Raw genomic sequence first — 18785 nt, 5'->3', positions numbered from 1 at the left:
CCGCCCAAAGAAATGGAAATGACGCGGGCTGATCGGTAGCCCGCCGAGTGGGAGGAACATGGGACAGGCCCAGCATGTGAGACAAGAGGTTTGTGGGAGGTCTATATGGGTACAGATAAAAATGTTGGGTTTGGGTGCAGATATAAAGACAGCCGAAGTATTAGCAAAACATACACAAAATCCCCCTTTAATAAAAATAACTATAAACAAATAACAAAACAGTATAAGGGTACTTCCCATAATGGGAAACTACCTAGATAATTTATATTCTAACTATAATTTTTTTATGAAGTTAACTCAGGTATTTATAATACCTCTCTAATATGTATTTCAATAATTATTTCATTGTTAAACTTTCGTGGAAAAATGTAAAAGATCAACATTCCAGAAGATAATTAGGAATATTTCCGAATGCAGTTATCCACCTAAGTAAACTTATATCTCACTTTAATCTCATTATCAACAATATCTACTAGGCTTCTTGAGTAATTAGCTTCGAATGTACTTATGCATTTTATACTCCAATGAAAGCAAGTTGTTAATATTTTTATGGTTGTTTATCTGGCTAGAAGTAATCCTTCGATGTAAGATTCATATTTGATATCTACCTTGTAGATAAATGACACTGCCAATAAACATTAAAAAATTAAATAAATATTAATAAATATAATTCTTCCTGCCTTTCTTACAAATTCCAAACTTGAATATTTAGTAATGAAATCAAAAATATAATACATTTGTTATTTAAAGATGTTTAAAACATATATTTTATTATTATTTATACAGGGTATTTTCAAAGTCATCACGCCTTTGGTAGCTTTTTGCTTTGGAAAATCAACATTCTGTGTTGTGATTTTTCCGCACGTGCTGGCACTGAACATGGGAACCACAATGGAACGCAGCATTACGATTCCAGAAACGTATTTTTTTGCATGCTAATAAATCGGATTTTCACACCCTGGATTTCTTGTTAACCGATGGAGGCCAGGCTTAAAGGTTTCTTGGTCTGTTTTAATCTTCCCATGAGATTTGCAAATTTCTCAGGCTTTTTAGCACTTGCAATAAACAAATCGAATGAATATTAATGAAAAATGGAAATGCAAATCTCGTTGTGATTGAGCGGTTGTCAATGTGATTTTTACTTATTTTCAACAGATGTAAAAAGTCGAAGTATGGCAAAAAAAGTGGCCCAACTTCTTAACCCCCTATATCTTTATGGGCGCCTACAATCGCGTGCTACTGGCGTCTATCGTTTTTCGGCACGGGAAATCAATCAGTCATTGGTACACAGCGCATATAAATCAGTTGGAAGAGTGCGCTCCATAAATCAAGTATACGGCCGAGATAATGGCCGGAATTTGCCGGGAGCTCTCGAGTGCTCCACTCCGCCCTGAGCAGTTAAGATATTGACTATTTTGGCATCACATCGAACCGGTTAGCCTGTCAATCTGTCCATCAACTGTTGGTCGCATAAGTCATCAATCAATTAGCTTTGTACTGTAAGTTTGCCGTAGATATGTATGAGAAAACCCCTTCAAAGAGTCTTGTTTCCTGACTGGTTTTATCTGCGCGACACTTCTGGCTTGGATCGACCCCATTTGCATGCGAGGAGTTTTTCTGCAGAATCCAAAACTTGGGGAATCCAAATGTGGGGGTTTTTTCGTATGGGATTTTCCTCAACGACACGCTCTGGCTGCATGCCATCTGCTGTTTGTCTGGGTCAGTCTGGAAGCCCTCAAAAAGTGCTGCTTAAAGCCTGGCTGGTTATCAATCACTTATAACTAGTCACTTTGAAGTCCCGAGCACAGCCTTCTCCCCAAATGCAAGCACGCGTCAGGCGGCTGATCGATGGCGCAGAATCGAAAACGACTAAGTAACGAACTATGATCCAAACAGACTAATAAAAATTCAAATAAATCAAAATAAAAAAAAAAATTAATTCGAAGGTCGAAGAATGGTTGCCCTTCTCGTGGGAATTTCACACTGAACCTTCTCTTTTCAGTGTAACAATTCTTTTCGAGATTCCTCCTCCTGGGAATTTATAATACAACACACAATTAAGGAGAAAAAATTGGTGCTTCCATGTTTCAACACTTTTTTTTATTATTGTATCTTTTTTACGATTATTAACAATGAACCCTGTTACAATAAATTATCCATTTTCACTTTTTGGAAAATATTGCTTTGTCATTTGGCACAGACATTAAGTCTAGTCTGATGAAAAATTTGTACTTAATAGCAATATCATTAAAAATTAGGTAAAAGTGAACAAGCTTAAACTATCATCAATCAATTGAATTTAATTGAGCTTAAATTGCCTATGAAAGATTATATACAATAATCAGTCATGATAATTAATTGAATTTAAGGGGCACCATATTTTAACTGAAATATGAGCCTATATTTTATGTACAAAAAGAAAGCGTACATTTTAGAGATATCGCTTTGACCGCAACTGTATATCGGTCTGGCGTAACAATTGATCTCTGCCAGATCGGCATTGCTGGGATACTTTCGCGGCATTTGTTATGAATATTTATAGGTCGCTGACTTGTTCAGGTGATTGTGATTGGGCGGTGATTATGTGTCGCAGTGGGATATGTAACACTTGTGCGGTCAATTTGCATTACTCATACGCAGCGTAAGCCCCCCGAAGGGAAACGGTGAGCAAAAACACATTAGGCAACAATTAAATGTACATAGCTAACCCGCCAGCAAGTCAATTATAATTTTGAACAAATTTAATTTGCTTTTAATTTCGCTGGCGTGCGGATAATTGTGTGTTTAACGTTGAGCTGTCTCCCCGTTGTTTTCTCTTCTATCATCTTGAAAAACAAATAGATTCCGCACAGGTTTGAGGCCTCTTCTTGGGTCTTTGGACCTCCTCATAAATCTTCTCTGCGCGTGGGCGGCCTACTTAAGGTGAGATTATATATATGTATATCTGTATATATGTAATTGGGCGGCCCTTGAGCATGGCCAGATTTCGGCAGTTATCTGGCCGGTGAAATCTCAAGGTGTGCGGGTATGGGTATTATGATAAGGGGAAACTCATCTCTCCTTGAGGTCACATGTCGGAAAGGCTTGTCCATTTGTATGCACTGCTTAGGGCTCACAATCAAACATGGACAACACGTAGGTTAACTGTACTCGTACAGAGAGAAAAATCGTTACAATGTATATTCCCGATGGTCAGTAAATTGTTTTAGCATTTTATTTGTAGACTAAACATATTCAATAAGAGCAAACAAAATAATTTTGACACTAAAATACAATACTAACTACAAATGCGGTTTTCTTTGTTTGGATGAGCAATATATTTTTGAACAAAGAATCTAATGATTTTACATCATGATTAAAATCCAAAACCCAAGACAAAAAAGCTACAAAAATAAATGCATCACATAGAATATATTTGGATAGGAATGTAATCATTATTAGCGACATTTAAAAAATTTACAAATTTTATTAATTTTGCTCAGAAAAAATGATTTTTTTTAGTATTACTATATTTACTTTATTTATTAAAAATAAACAAATAATTTCTTTATTCTTGACTAATTCTTCCCTGTGCATCGGTATCTTTGGATCTGAGACTGCATTGACAGGCGGGTAAACAAAGTTTAAGTTAAGCTCAAACAATTGCAATGAATGACAATCGCTGCTTAAATAAAACTGTTAATTATGCATTCAGTTAATTGTAAAAGATCCCAAACATTACGCAATCCCCGACCCCCTTGCCATGGGCAGCGGACTGCATTGAAGCGTGTAAAGTACCCGACGTAAGGCTCCACGTGACTCAAACCCGTCGATCGGGTAACCAAATTCATGATCGGTCTGAGTTAACGAGACATTCTGAGGTCAGCCTGCGCAGCTTTCGGAGCATTTCGGATGGAGGAAGCCGACGGAAAGTGTGTCACGGACCAAGTTCAATGACGACCAGAGATCGGGGGCTAATCCTGGCCAAGACTGGACCCAGGAATCCCCGCCAGAATGACCAATCCATTTCCATATTGGTTGCACATCTCCTCACGTGATCCGAACCGCTTTGATCCGGTGAGCAGTTTGGGGGAGTGGAAAGAAGAGGCGTAGCTCGTTTATTTTTTATCACGGCATTAACCGCAGTGGCAACGAAACTGAATTAATTTGGTCACATGACCGAGCCAGAAGAAAACAACATGTAGATATATACCTCAGCAAATAAAATAAACAAAAACACATGGGCATCTGGCACTCGTATATTTTTATCCATAACACACACTCATCAGGGGTACTCAAAAGCTATGGCGAAAGTTGCTCGACTGTAACTTAACAATGGGAAGAGGAACACTAAATAAATGTTGTCAATAAACCAATATTAATATTTGCTTTTAAATAGTCTTTCATAGTTTTTAATAACGAATGTTTGGTTTTCAATTATTTGCTCAACCCACAAGCTGAATAAATCAATTTTAATTCATTAGAACTAAATTTGTTAAGTCCAAAACAATTAACTGACAGAACCCAAAAAATACACATTAAATTCTAGAAAAAACCCAAATATGATTTCTTAGAATTTTGAACTAAACCGAAAGACCTTTCCCGCATTGAGTAACCCCAGCGGCGATTATTTAAATGTAAAGCATATTTCATATCATCAAAATGGTAATTATGAATGGCCAGGTCGTGTGACTAGTTTGTTTTTGCCGCTCCATTCGAGTTTATTCGTTCTGCCAGACAGAACGCAAATCATCGGCATATTTGGGGAATACAATTCCCCCCGCAGGCATCCAATAATCATTATGGGCAGTACAGCCACACACAGGAGCCATCGGAGCGTGCAATCCAGATTATGACCCATTATATTTTAGACAATTGAGAGGTGCTAAAGCGTTCGCGTTCGAGCCAATCAATTTATGGGCCCAAAGTGTCGTGCTAATGAGCTGCCAACAAGCCGGGCAAATTAACAAATCAATTTCGGGGTGATAAACAAAGAGTCAAACAAGAGAAACAAAAAGCGGAAACAACAAACGGAGTCAACGGTTATCGGGTACAAACAATTGGCATTGCAATTGGAATGCTGTGCGAATGATAAAACAAATTAGCCGACAGACTCTATTAAATGTAAAATGTGATGGACTGTTAATGAGTGGTGTAGGTATAAATACAAAAAAAAAAAAAAAAATCCCCTGACGGAAGTCGGTTCAATGCACGCCAAAGCAAAGCAAAGCAAAGCAGGGCTAACATGGCGTATGCGCAATGCGGCTGCTTCACGTGACTCGTCGTAGGCGGCTGAGAAATTCAAATGGGAACGAGATACCCCTTCGATCTCAACTAGTGCTTGGTTTGCATTTGTTTATGCCACTCAATTCAATTCAAATCCAGCAGGTGCCTGTAATTTGTGGGATAAGCTTGGGCTTTACAATGTTTTTGTTTGCGACATTTAAAAAAAACGCTAAAAAACTGTAGCACAATTTCTGTTTGACTTTCTGGCGGGCAAACAGCTCGCAGTTTATCGCACTTGGCCTAGGCAGAGACCTGACAAATATGCGCCAATGGGCCGGCCCAAATATTGGGTCTATGAATCCCATCCAATCTCGTCACCGCCGCCAGAAACCGCATTCTTCAGTAGTCCCTCTCGAGGCATTTAGCAATGCAAATTTACCGACTTCGAGGTGCTGTAAGATAGGGACTGACATATCTGATGCTTGATTAATGGACCATGATTTATGTATGAGCCACTTGCCTAAGCGGGATTCTCCGGTTTTCTTGTCACGAGGAATTGCACGGCGATGGATGCGCTATCTTATCTGCGCTGCACTCGTTTCCGCAACAATATTTGTCAAATAAGACCGATGCGAGACATCTGTCTGGTACTTTATTTGCCGAACAGGCCAGCGCAGAATGCAAAGCGGGTGAATTTACAGCTGCAACTTGCGTCCGTCCATATGATGATTTACGACCTGGACGGGGCTACTCAATTAAGAGGTTTCCATTTCGACGAGTGCCATAAATTCAGACAAGCGTCAAGTGCTGCCCGATGGCACCTTTATGAGGCCACAAAACTTTCCACAGTTGAGTACAATCAGCTTTTATTTGGACAAAGTTGTGGGATCTTTGACTTAATAACTAGAAGAAAGTGATTAACCTTCGATGAACGCACAGTGTAGAGTATAGTGTGGGGCCTATAAGTATGCTACAGTATGTTGGATCATTCATTTTGGTTTTATTTGAGCAAACGCCCGCTGGGCGCACTTTCCAATGATGGTCTAAAAGCGATAAACAAACAAAAACCGGCCCATGACGGAGCCGGTTGCAACACTATTTTTGTGACTTCAAGCGGTGAACTAGGGGCTGTGAGTGTTTGTGTGTGTGGATATGCGTCCTAATCCTCCAGCGTTACGTTGCGGAAGAGATAGGACATCGACTCCTTGTTGTGGATGCGGCGTATGGCCTCAGCAATCAGAATGGAGATGTCGATCGTCTTGATCTTATGGCACTGCAGCTTCTGGATCTCGTGTGGAATGGTATTGGTGACAACGATCTATGATGGGATGCAATATAAAATCAGATATAAATGAGGAAACAGGCTTATTAACCCCCGGACCCACCTCATCAATAGGCGACTCATCCAGCTGACGCGGTGCATCCGAACTAAGCAGACCATGCGTGGCCAGCACGTAGATCTTGCAGGCTCCGTGCTCCTTTAGCATCTCGGCGGCGGCCACAAAGGCCTGGACATCGTCGATCAGGTCATCCTGGGATCGTAAAGGTAGGAATTAATAACGAAACCCTTAAGAAGCCATACATATTCCATAAGGAAACAAATACTCACCACCATGATGGCGATGCGTCCGCTGACGTCTCCCACAATGGTCAGTGGTGGCTTCACCTTGACAATGTGCTCCGGAACACCCACCGACACCGAGGTGGTTCGCTGCCGGGTGCTGCTGGTTGGGGCGTGTTGTGGAGTAGAGTTTCTAGTGGTTAGTGTGCGGCAGTTTCACGGGGATTGTGGTTCGAGTGGTGCAATGTGGTGCATTGTGGTACATTGTGGGTTGGTTTTTGTACAAGTGGTGGTGCATTTCATTGGTCGAATCGTTATCGAAACCAAAAAAGAAAAGAATCATGTGGGTGGGTGGGGAAATTTGGTGGAGTGGCGCGTGGTTGTTGGGAAAAAAAGTACAAATGGCAGTATTGATTAAAAAATTATAATTTAACTAAAATTAAACAATAGTTAAAAATACGAACCTAGGCGTCGCTGGTAAGCACATTTCAACTGAATTTCCTAATAAATTGCTATACGCACTGCATAACACAAATAAAGAGAAATTTCGATTGTTTTTCTGTTTCTTTGGATTTGAAATTTTGACAAGTGGACTGCTCCCCATGCCCTCAAAAAAGTTTCGAGGTTTTTGTGTGGCATGTATGGAGCTTAAAAATAAAACAATAACATTTCCAAAACGCAAAATACGAAAACACCTCAAAAGTCAATAAAGCGGTCGAATAGGATCTATCGGATATAGCAAGGAAGCCTACAGATTAAGTGTCTGCCTTGGCTGTGAAGTACGAACGGAAGCCACTGACAGAAGCTGCAACTATTATGTCAAAGGGATTGTGATTTGATGGTAACGTGCATTTTTAAATAATAGGCAAGTATGGGTACAAATAAACGCAAAATTAATAATAACAAGTTTAAAATAAGACTTCTTATCAAACTAATTAGCTTAGCAATTCATTAGCGGTCTTACAACAACAGCTAATAAAGATTATTTTAATCAATCAATATTATGTTACTCATTAAATTGAGGCAGTGACATATGTATTAATCAGATTAGATTAAATGCGTTTGCAAATTGTAGACATTACAAAAAATCTTGAGTCATTAATGCTCTATTTTTATTTTATATGTTTTAAAACGTGTCAATGTGGATAAAATATGGGTGATATATAATACTGAGTGAGGAATGGATGGTCGACATTCGAGTGCTCTTTAATAAACGAAACAGAATCTAGTGCAAAATGCAGGATATTTTATATCAAGGTCTTTCAGCTTCAGTCATAGAAATAAGCTTTAGGAACACAGAAAGCTAACAGCAAATCAAAACTAAATAGCTACTAGATCAAACAAAAGCCTTTAAAAAATTAACCAACTTGAATACATAATCAGCGAGGCCTGCTTTTAAGATTAGGGGAAGGCAACTTACCTGGTCGGTGGAGGGGAGTACCGACCGTCGACCTCATCGGCATCCGTCTCCTTCTGTTCTCCGTGAATGACGGCCAGGCCAAGACGCAGTCGCTCCGCATAGGAGTTGGCCTTTTTGGCCACGCCCGGATTGCGGGCCACAATCACCGAGTTGCGATAGTCAGGAATCTTGAACGAGTCTTAAGTTTAATTTCATTCGAAGTAATAAGTACCCAAAGAGTACTCACGCTCTCCTGAATGTATTGGAGCAGAAAAGGCGATGCCCTCAGATTGTCCACGGGTATGTCGAAGAATCCCTGGATCTCCTTCTGGTGCAGATCCATGGTGATGATGTGCGTCAGTCCCGAGGTGCACATCATCTTGGCCAGCAGCTTGGACACGATGCAGCCGCGCTTGCGCATCTTGCACTGCTTGGAATATGGCAAGTATGGAATCACTCCCACAATCGAACGGGCCGAGGAAGTCTTGCAGGCATAGGCCATAATCAGCAGCTCCATGATGTTATTGTTGGCATCCCTTTGATACAAAAAAGAAGGATAGTTAAACTAACGATAAGTATCAGTCGCATATTGCTTACTTAGTGCCCGTTTGGATTATGTAGATGTCCTTGCCTCTTACGGAATCACTTATCTCCACAATTGTCTCCCGATTGGACTTGTGGAACACGGAACATCCACCGTTCTTAATGCCCATACGCTCGGCCACCATGTTGGCCAGATCCGGATGCGAGTTGCCATTGATGATGACAATGTCAGAGGTGGAGGTGTTGTCCATGTCGCTCCTGCAACGCTTTGGTGGCCTTACGCTGCCTAATCTGTTAGGGATTAAGATGATTAATAAAATTTAAAACAATGAAAGCACAAATCAAAACCATAACAAAACATTAACAAGGGGTTAAGGGGTTAAGCTACCTGCGTTTGGACATGCTGTCTAGGCCTTTTTTTTTTGGGTTAAGACTTAAGCAAATGGGGTGTTGCCGGGTTCATTCACTGACATAATCGTTAAAGTAACACACACGCAGTCGTTACGGTGCCCACGTTGCGATGTGCGACCGTATCGATTAGCCCCAGTGAACCAAATAGCCCCCGGTTGAACGCAATTGGTCCTGCTGCCGCTCCTCTTGGCTGCCCAGCTCTGGGAACTGCTCTCGCTGCGGCGGAACCGAAAACCGCAGGCGAACCAAAGCCCCTAGCCGGAAACTACTGCGAATTATCGACCAAACAGCGGGCGACACACGTGAGTGGCGTGGCAACGTCAAAGTGCCAACATGCGAATCACGGTTCCGGAATCCGCAGCCCGGATTCCAAGGCAGTCAGTGCGGTGCGGAGGAAGCGGCGAGGACCGACCAGGAGCTGCCCAGGATTAGCAGATAGAGATCGACCTTTAGCGCCAAGACCTCGCACGCGACTTCCTCGTCTGGAAGTGCCCCACTCGAGCACTCGAGAAAAGTGAAAGGCCAGGTCGGAGCTCTAAGCCGGCGGTGGTTAATTGAATTTCTATTTTTGATCCTGCCCCGGGTCACTGAGCTGACACTCCAAGGAAATCAGCCTCAAAGCAAAGAGAAGTTTATGGGTTGAGGTGGAGGCGTCGAAATGGGCGATTCAGGTAAGTGAAATGGCCATAAATGTGCGCCAGCGATAAGGAGTTTGAAGGGATTCCGCCAGCAGAACGAGGATTAAATGCACTAAAGTGAATCATAACCTATCATATGTTTATGTCAATTACTCAAGTAAAATAAAAGCTAAATTTACGAAGCTAAGCAAAGAATTATTATGGATTGCTTCCAAGTAAAGTATGTGATTATTTTAAATTGAAAAAAAATTAATATGCAGCAGAAAGAATAAGAAATAAGTTTTTTAGAATTAAAGATTTTCCAAACAATATTAATTTAATTTTTACCGAGCCATGAGGTGTTTTTTTATCAATACATTGACTTGACCCCAAGTTAGAGTAAAATGAAGCTATTTCAAGACCTTTCAAACCTCGAGACATTCACCACCGGCGGCTCAACTCAGAATTGGTTTGGTTTTAGTCTGGGGGCCGACGCAACCGCGAGGCGACTATTCAATTTTAGACGTTTGACGTCTCGAGTTGTTCGAAGCTCAACTAAAAGGCGTTGGCAGGTGCAGCGAATGCAACGGAAACTTGCGGCACGCATATGTGGCACAATGAAGGTAGCAGCGGGATGAGGAGCAGATGCCTTGGTTTAAAGATAGCAGCTGGGTGGGATTTAGGAGGACTGGGCTCCCCAGGCCAAGAAAGTTATGACAGGCCAAGCTAAGGCAAAAACCTCGAAGGATTAGGGCCACTTTACTCGACTCAGTTGCATTAGAAGAACATAGATTTTTGCCAGAGAAAGACGCATTAGCGGAGAAGAATCATCATGTTGGGAATAGCCTGCGATCCACTGCAGCACACGAGCATGTACGAACGCGGCTCAGATGGTACTAAAAGTGATCAAAGTTTAGAAATTTATTGATGCGAGCTCCAAAAGTGGTAGTCGCATAGATTACAAAGGCTAAGATCAAGAACAAATTCGTATTTTCGGAAATACACTATCAGTTTAGTTTTTGATACTTATCAACAAGTTGAAAATAGAATATGGCAAAAGTTCTAAAATCAGAATGTATACATATTGAAATTTTAGACTGTTTGTGCTTAGAGAACTGATTAAGATTTCCAAATTCTTAAATTTGGAAATACCCTATCAATTTTGTTTTTGATTCTTATCAACAAGTTCTATAATCAGAATGTGTACATATTGGAATTTTAGACTTTTAGTGCTCAGTTTCTCTTTCTGAATTTTATTTTCATTATGAAGAATTCCCATATCTTATTCCTTTGAGTTTATGTTCCTTTACAGATAGTGAAGACAGCGATGGAGAGGGCGGCCTGGGCAACGTTTCCCGGGTTATCATCCGACCGCCCGGCCAAAGCGGCAAGGCCAAGAGAGGTCATCTCTGTTTCGATGCGGCTTTTGAAACGGGAAACCTGGGGAAAGCGGAGCTGGTGGGAGAATTCGAGTACGATTTGTTCCTGAGACCCGACACCTGTAATCCACGCTTTCGCTTCTGGTTCAACTTCACCGTGGACAATGTGAAACAAGATCAGCGAGTGCTCTTCCACATTGTAAACATCAGCAAGAGCAGGAATCTGTTTTCATCCGGACTGACTCCGTTGGTTAAAAGTTCCAGTAGACCCAAATGGCAAAGGCTGTCCAAGCGGCAGGTGTTCTTTTACCGGTCGGCCATGCATCAAGGGCACTATGTGCTAAGCTTTGCTTTCATTTTCGACAAGGAGGAGGATGTCTACCAGTTTGCATTGGCTTGGCCATATAGCTACTCCCGTTTGCAGTCGTATTTGAATGTAATTGATGCCAGACAGGGAGCAGATAAGCGGTTCACTCGGAGTGTGCTAATTAAATCGTTGGTGAGTCCTAAGATGATCTTGCTTAAATTGATTCCCAAGATTTATAATTGTGTTGTGCTAGCAAAATCGCAACGTGGACCTGCTGACCATCGACCATGTGACCTCCAAACAGCGCTCCACAAATCGCTTGGATCGCAGCTTTATCCGTGTGATTGTTATCCTATGCAGAACGCATTCCAGTGAAGCTCCAGCCTCCCATGTGTGCCAGGGTTTGATCGAGTTCCTTGTGGGCAACCACCCCATTGCCGGGGTATTGAGGGATAACTTCGTCTTCAAGATTGTGCCCATGGTGAATCCGGATGGGGTGTTCCTCGGCAACAATCGCTGCAATCTGATGGGCCAGGACATGAATCGCAATTGGCACATTGGGTCAGAATTCACGCAGCCGGAATTGCACGCGGTGAAGGGCATGCTGAAGGAGTTGGATAATTCAGATGTGAGTTTAAAATTTAAGGGCAGTATTTCAAGTAGTCTCGTGATACTGGTTGTAGCATAACGAAATTATCAGCCTAATACTAATTAGTCATCAGCTTGAAACTTTACAACGTTATCGTCGCACCAAAATGATAGCCATGGCTTGTGACATGTTTTAAATTATCAAACAAAATTCTTTAATAAAATATTAGGTATTTTGTGAATAAATGAATACTTTTTACTATCAAATCGACAAGTTAATTTTGTAATACTTCCCAGTTCGTTTTAAGTTTGTTTTTTGAAACGCGGTTAAATTGTTTAAACCATATTTTAATTTAGATAAAAAAAAAACAAATTAATTTGTTAATCTAGCTATGTTCAGTTATAGAACCAAAAAAATTGTCTTGTTGATTTGAAATACTATTAAAGTTTTTTTTAGTCCAGTATCACAAGGTTATCAACGTACTCACACAATCTAACTTTTTGACCATTGTTTCAGACCTATCAGATTGATTTTGTGATCGATCTGCACGCTAATAGCAGCATGCATGGCTGCTTTATTTATGGGAACACTTACGAGGATGTCTACAGGTACGAGAGGCACCTGGTGTTCCCGCGACTCTTTGCCAGCAATGCTCCGGATTACGTGGCGGATCACACGATGTTCAATGCGGATGAACGAAAGGCGGGCAGTATGCGGAGATTTAGTTGCGAGAGACTCAGTGATACGGTGAATGCCTACACTTTGGAGGTCTCCATGGCGGGTCACTTCCTCAAAGATGGCAAGACCATATCCCTGTACAACGAGGATGGATGTGAGTATATGTCGGGGAAATGTTCTACCAAATAAAACCCTTTCGGCTTCCAGATTACCGAGTTGGCAGAAATCTGGCAAGGACACTGCTGCAGTACTACCGCTTTATCAATATCCTGCCCATGCCGATAGTGACTGAGGTCCGGGGCAAACGTCGGGGGCGGAACCGGCATGCCCACCACTCGAGATCCCGCTCGAAAACCCGCTACGAGGTGAAGCCCCGACCAAAAACCCCGCGATGCCACGCCCCCATTGCCTACACCAACCTCAGTATCTGCTACGATTCAGGGGGCGGCGGTGGCGGAGGAGGAGGAGGAGGAGGTGGTTCCTCTGACGAGGGAGGCTTCTCACCCGCTCGACCTTTGGCCCCCGGCAGCAGCTGTTTCAGTGGCTATCGAAATTACAGAAGGGCGGCCACAGCAAGTTGCTCCCAACATCCTGGACACGATCAGTACTCCCCCTTCGCCTTGGGAGCCCTAAAAACGGGGAGTGATCATGGAGGGGGAGGTGTGGTGAAAGGCAAGAGGTCAGCAGCGGTCACCATCGAAGTTCCTTTGCCCGTGAATGTACCTCCCAAACCATATCTGTCCATCATCGATTTAAATCAACTAACCAGGGGAAGCCTGAAACTAAAGTCCAATAGTTTTGATGCCGCGGACAGAAGATAGGGTGAGTGGTGATATTGGACAAGGGTTAGTGATCGTTCCATCGTTAAGGATCCGAAATGGGTGATAAGTTGTTTTAGATATATTCAAGTCTTTTTTATGCCTCTAGCTTGTTTTTCTAAATTAAAAGTTATAACAATAAATCCATAGACAATTGTAATTGAAATGGCCTGTTGTTGGGTAGGATCATAATATCTTAAATATTAATAGGAGTTCTTTTGGGATATGTAATGATTTTCATTAACCTGGTTAAAATGTTTTTCTTTCGAATAAAATCTGACCAACTTTGAGATTTCAATCACAAGCTAATCTTGTACTAAGACAAGTAAAATTAAAACCAACAACGCGTAGGCAAAAATAAGAAGATATTTTTATTTATTTACAAACAGATCGCCTTCATCAAATAGCAATGAATGGAAATTTCTGTAATATTTAAACAAATATTTTGTTTTATTATACAGCAATCGCAACAGTACTGCAATAGGTTGTGTTTATAAATAAATATCTTCAATTTATAAATTCACAAACCAATTCCTTAGGTTCTACCAATTCCATAAAATCGATCAAAGTAAAGAAGTGTCCATTCCTTCCTTAAATGACCGCTTTACATTAGTACAGGTTTATTTAATATACTCGACAAGAATTCACGCAAGTAAACAGAATGATGGGATTAAAGTCTCGTTTTTAAATGCAATCAAAATTAATTCACCCTCTCCTTTGTGTCCTTCTAAACAAACAGTTATGCGACCACTTTTCACTCGGAAGAGCGAAGGGCAACAAGTCGGGCGATTGAGTGATACATTTGAGTGATTTCGCTTATCTCCACTAGCTTTGTTGTTGTTGCCTATTCTTAATCTGGCTCGAGACCAAAAAACAATAAACACATATTGCACTCAATTGGCTACATGTGAGCTTTTATCACACAATTTAGTTATTTAGTTACATACATAGTTACAGCGAACAAAGAACAGTGAGGCAATTGAGTGATCCTAAATTCCACTCGCAGCGCACGTGAGTGTGGAAGTGTCTTAGTCAATCACTCAACGCTAATTAGATGGATTAGCGGTCATTTTTATCTTATCTTTTATCAAACACGATATTTTTATAACCTCCTTGAAAATGGAAATGCAGTATACAGCAGATTCACTCACGCAGGGAAAACACGCGCGAAAAGTGTTGATAAGAGCGCAACTCGCTGGCGACTGACCAAAAGTGAGCTTCCCGACTGATTAACGCTTTTAATTAACACCGATTCGGAACCCGAATCAATAAAAAAGCCAGTGCGACGGCACTTTTTTACACTTCTTTTTCTTATAAATAAAAGCGAATGACTGTGGGCAGCGTGGAGCGCAAAAAGCGAGGGCTGTACAGCGTTGCCAGATCGCTGGAGTGAGGTGGCGATGGTGGGAAACAGCTGGTTGCCGTTTTGAGTGGAAACTAGCAAGTAACTGTATAAATTACTGAGCAATTGGAAGTACTAAAAAGTAAACAAAATATATTTAGTTTTATTTTAAGTTATTTAAAGGGTACTCTTATGTTAGCAACTATTTTGTTGTAATAGGGGATAGTCGAAACGTGGGCATTAGAAAATACAGAACAAAACAAAAAGCAATGAAGAGTGTATTCTCTCTTCTAGTTTTGTAAGCATTTGTGAGATATTGAAAAGAACGCTGACAAGCACTTAAAAATTACTTAAAGCAAATTGTACCATTTATTATTGATGTATATACAAATTATAATCATATAGGATGGCGTACAAAATGATAAAAAAATAAATTAAGAAACATCTTTCGGTGTACTCTCTTTCTAAACACAGAGAAGAGAGAGAGAGAGAGAGAGAGAGAGAACAGAAAATGGAGAGCAAAACAAAGGGGAGAGACAAAAGGCGATGAAGTAACGAAAACGAGAACGGCAAAAACAACAACAAAAGCGAGGCTAAAAATAAAATGCAAACACAAATTCCAGTAGAAAAAGTACAAAAAGGGGTTGAGGTTTATATCTCTTGTTAGCACGCAATTGATAAAAAATTGGTTAGACAAACAGAACATGTAATTGAAATCCATCAACCTGGTTAAAATCTTCGCGGGCACTGGAAAAATACGGAAAACAGGTTAAAAACAAAGTTACGAGGAGAATAAAGAAATAGAAATAAATAGGAGGCAGACACACGCAAACAGCGGGACACTAATTAAATTACTCATGGAACACACAGAAATAAAAGGAAAAGCTAAGAATTAGCCGCTTTTAAGTTTTACTTGTTCCGCTGCAGCAGCATGTTGTATTTTTTCTGTCGATTTCACTGTACTTTAGCGTTTATTATGTTATGTTAATGTTTTTTTTTCCTTGTATCCTGTTTTTAACTGTTTCTAGCCGGCAGTAAAAAAGTATAGAGAAAAAGAGAGGCACAATCACACACTCGCTATCAACTAGAATAATAGTAATTACTCTTTTTTGCACGACACTTCCGAAAACGTTAAAAAAATGTTTGCGAATAATTCGGTTAGATTTTATCGATTAGACAGCTGTTTTTTCATCGATACCTCAAGATTTGTTCAGTGATGGCCAAACGAAAGCCGCGTTAATATCGTATTAGGTATGCTTACAACCCCTTCACACTGAAGCGCTTCGACTGTCATTTATAATATTGTGTATATCATTAAATAAAATATATGTTTACATTAACGATAATTAACATTATAAGCAATGTAGATTTCAGTTTAATTTTGCAGATTTTGAAGCAACTAAAATTTGGAAAAATCCAATATCTGCAGGCACTGGGAATGATGTGTTTTTTAATAAAAAAAATCCAAGCCCTCATTATTAAAAGCAACAAAAAAGTAAGTAAAGATAATTTCTTTAAATACTTTTTCGATAAATTATACATTATATAAAACTCGGGCAAAGGATACAACTAAAGCTGTCATAGGAACGATAGGGTCAAACTAGGTTACTTCAGTTGTTAATCAATAAAATTGCGTAAAAAGTAAAAGTTATTTATTGCCGACTTATGTATATTTTTATTAAATTGGTAAGACTATGTCAACGTAAAGAAATTAATAAAAATATAAAGCACACATATTATTCATCAATATCTTCTTCATCACTACTTCCAGAAAAGTCAATTGCATTTTCACTGTCCTCAGCCTTGGGAGTTTCTTTTAACAATTTTAAAGCCGATTTCGGCACTTGACGACTTTGCTTTTGAGCTTTCCAACAAAAGCTTGAGAGTAAAGGATCTGAGCTCATGAGCAACCTATTAAAAACATCCATATTTCGTGCTTCCTGGGCTTCTTCAGTTAGTTGTCCAATTGGTAGCAATGCATAGTTAATTACTTCTGTTCCATGAATGAGCAATTTGTGCAGAGTCAGTGGCATATAATACCACGGATAGAGTGTAACAAAATTGCTAGCAGTTTCCAACGCATATTGTCCGAATTTTTCCTCATCAATATCCTGATCAACGACGATCAACACAGTGTGCATTCTTTTAATAAGGTCAATATCTAAGTGCGTGATTTCTGCTGACAATTCAGGGCTTTGAAAAAATTTTCTGGAAGTATTGCCATCACTAGTACTAACAAATCCAGGCTTCGGATCATCAACTAGTAATCCTAATTTTTCCTTAAATTCCTTTTGAATACGTTTTTTGTTGTTATTAACAATATCTTTGTCCTCGGCCGATTTAACTTGCCATTTTTGAATGGGCAATTTATAGGCCACTTGCAAGAGACATTCAAAAAACCGTATCCACAAATGTAAGGTTGAAAGTCCAAACCGCAAATTGTTGGTGCTCACAGGTCGTTTCAACACTTTAACAATATTATTGAATTGCTTGCTATTTGATCCGCATATGTAACAGGTTCGTGTGGAAGTTGTTTCGGTCAACGCATTGCAAACTCTCCCGTCAATCATTAAAAGCATCAGTTGATGGCTTACTTCAACCACATCACCTAATATCTGAACAACAGTCTTAGTTAGCTCACGAATTTCTTCCGCTACTCGGTTACTTTCCTTTGGCGCAACACTGGAATTTTCCTTTGTAAATTCAATTCTCAAAGGTCTACAAAATCGAGCTGAGCCAGGGCAAGGATTTTTCCATATTACGCGGTTTTCGCATGTCATTTTAATGGGCACTATAGAAGTGACAAATACAGACGAATCGCTGGCTTCTGAACTGTGATCGGTGCTTCCATTAAATCCCCACTTTGTAAAAAGACAAACTTTTTTCATCAGGCTCGGGCTCAAGGTGTCGATATTTTTGCCTTCTAAATGAACTATACGCATAGCAGTATGATCGAGAAGAGCTTGAAGAGAAATTTGTGAAAATGTCTCACCTACAACAATACTGTCTGCAGGTGGATAACACTCTTTTTTCGCCGATTGGATAGCATTGTATGATGGGAACCTGTCGGGAGCAGAATTCCTAACCACTTGGTATTGGAATCGAGAAAGTCGACCCTCGACCAAAACGGCCAGCGCTTCGGCCTTTGACATTTTGGTATCGACCGGTGGGTCGACTTCTCCTTTCCTTCTGTGGCTTCGCATATGTCTCTGGAGAGTTACTTTCAGGATAAAAGCCTTCGGGCAGAAGGTACATTCGAACGGTCGTTCACCAGTGTGGATTCGCAAGTGTGTCTTGAGTTTAAAGTTTTGTGAAAATGCCTTTGGGCAGTAGGTGCACTTGAACGGTCGCTCGCCTGTGTGGGTTCGCAAGTGTCGGCTTAGGCAAGATTTCTTTGGAAAAATTTTAGCACAATAAGGGCACTGTTTATCGTTGCCGGTTGGCTCGTAATTATCACCATAGTCATTGTCTGACTGTAATTCATCTCCATCATCATATCTATCTCCTTCTACGACGGTTTCCGTTGCCTCAACCTTCACTTGGTCATCATAGGCTGGTTCTAATTCGGAAATATAGAACACCTCTTCTTGAATTGGTTCGCTCTTCACCAGAATTACTTCTTGCTTAACGTCGTCGTCCGAAACGTTGCACACTTCCTCCTGGAGCAAGTCCTCGTCCATTGCACTGCAATACATTACAAATATGAAAAATCCTTACTGTGTTCTAATTTTACTGCCTTACAATCGAGTCTGAGACATATTTTCGAGATATTCCGCGATGTTCGGCTTGTTTACTTCATTAGAGATGTGAGTGTTGTACTGGCGAAGGAACATCGATGTTTTCAAAATATCGTTTCTATTGGTGTTCGACAGAGACTATCGATATGTACCCGTTTCCTACGATATTTTCTTGCTTATCCATTTTGGCGGGAAAATT

The 18785-nt window shown here is 40.5% G+C and overlaps 3 protein-coding genes across 15 annotated transcripts; 1 reads left to right on the top strand and 2 right to left on the bottom strand.

Annotated features, from left to right (window-relative positions):
• Positions 1-6054: 6054 nt before the first annotated feature.
• Positions 6055-16048, bottom strand: LOC128252168 (phosphoribosyl pyrophosphate synthase-associated protein 2). 13 transcript variants are annotated; one of them, XM_052979728.1, is made up of 8 exons: positions 15953-16048; positions 8763-8999; positions 8413-8701; positions 8187-8353; positions 7231-7287; positions 6815-6959; positions 6591-6737; positions 6055-6523 (listed from the first exon to the last, which is right to left on the bottom strand). In XM_052979728.1, exons 2-8 carry the CDS (start codon positions 8957-8959, stop codon positions 6365-6367), a joined length of 1161 nt encoding a protein of 386 aa, XP_052835688.1. In that variant the 5' UTR covers positions 8960-8999; positions 15953-16048; the 3' UTR covers positions 6055-6364. The 13 variants fall into 13 exon arrangements, with proteins under 13 accessions (XP_052835688.1, XP_052835706.1, XP_052835636.1 ...); XM_052979746.1 differs by lacking the exon at positions 15953-16048 and adding an exon at positions 15924-15942; XM_052979676.1 differs by lacking the exon at positions 15953-16048 and adding an exon at positions 15763-15917.
• Positions 10360-14447, top strand: LOC128252150 (cytosolic carboxypeptidase 6). Its single transcript, XM_052979652.1, has 5 exons — positions 10360-10629; positions 11049-11614; positions 11676-12050; positions 12528-12843; positions 12897-14447. The coding sequence occupies exons 1-5, from the start codon at positions 10569-10571 to the stop codon at positions 13508-13510; spliced, it is 1932 nt and encodes a 643-aa protein (XP_052835612.1). The 5' UTR covers positions 10360-10568; the 3' UTR covers positions 13511-14447.
• Positions 16049-16452: 404 nt separating the features above from the next.
• Positions 16453-18666, bottom strand: LOC128252141 (uncharacterized). Its single transcript, XM_052979640.1, has 2 exons — positions 18591-18666; positions 16453-18533 (listed from the first exon to the last, which is right to left on the bottom strand). The coding sequence occupies exons 1-2, from the start codon at positions 18605-18607 to the stop codon at positions 16586-16588; spliced, it is 1965 nt and encodes a 654-aa protein (XP_052835600.1). The 5' UTR covers positions 18608-18666; the 3' UTR covers positions 16453-16585.
• Between the last annotated feature and the right edge of the window lie 119 nt (positions 18667-18785).

Source organism: Drosophila gunungcola, chromosome 3R, assembly GCF_025200985.1.
Source record: "Drosophila gunungcola strain Sukarami chromosome 3R, Dgunungcola_SK_2, whole genome shotgun sequence".
Lineage (NCBI taxonomy): Eukaryota > Metazoa > Arthropoda > Insecta > Diptera > Drosophilidae > Drosophila > Drosophila gunungcola.
Note: the sequence above shows the minus strand (reverse complement) of the source record. Positions and strands in the feature narration are given on the sequence as shown.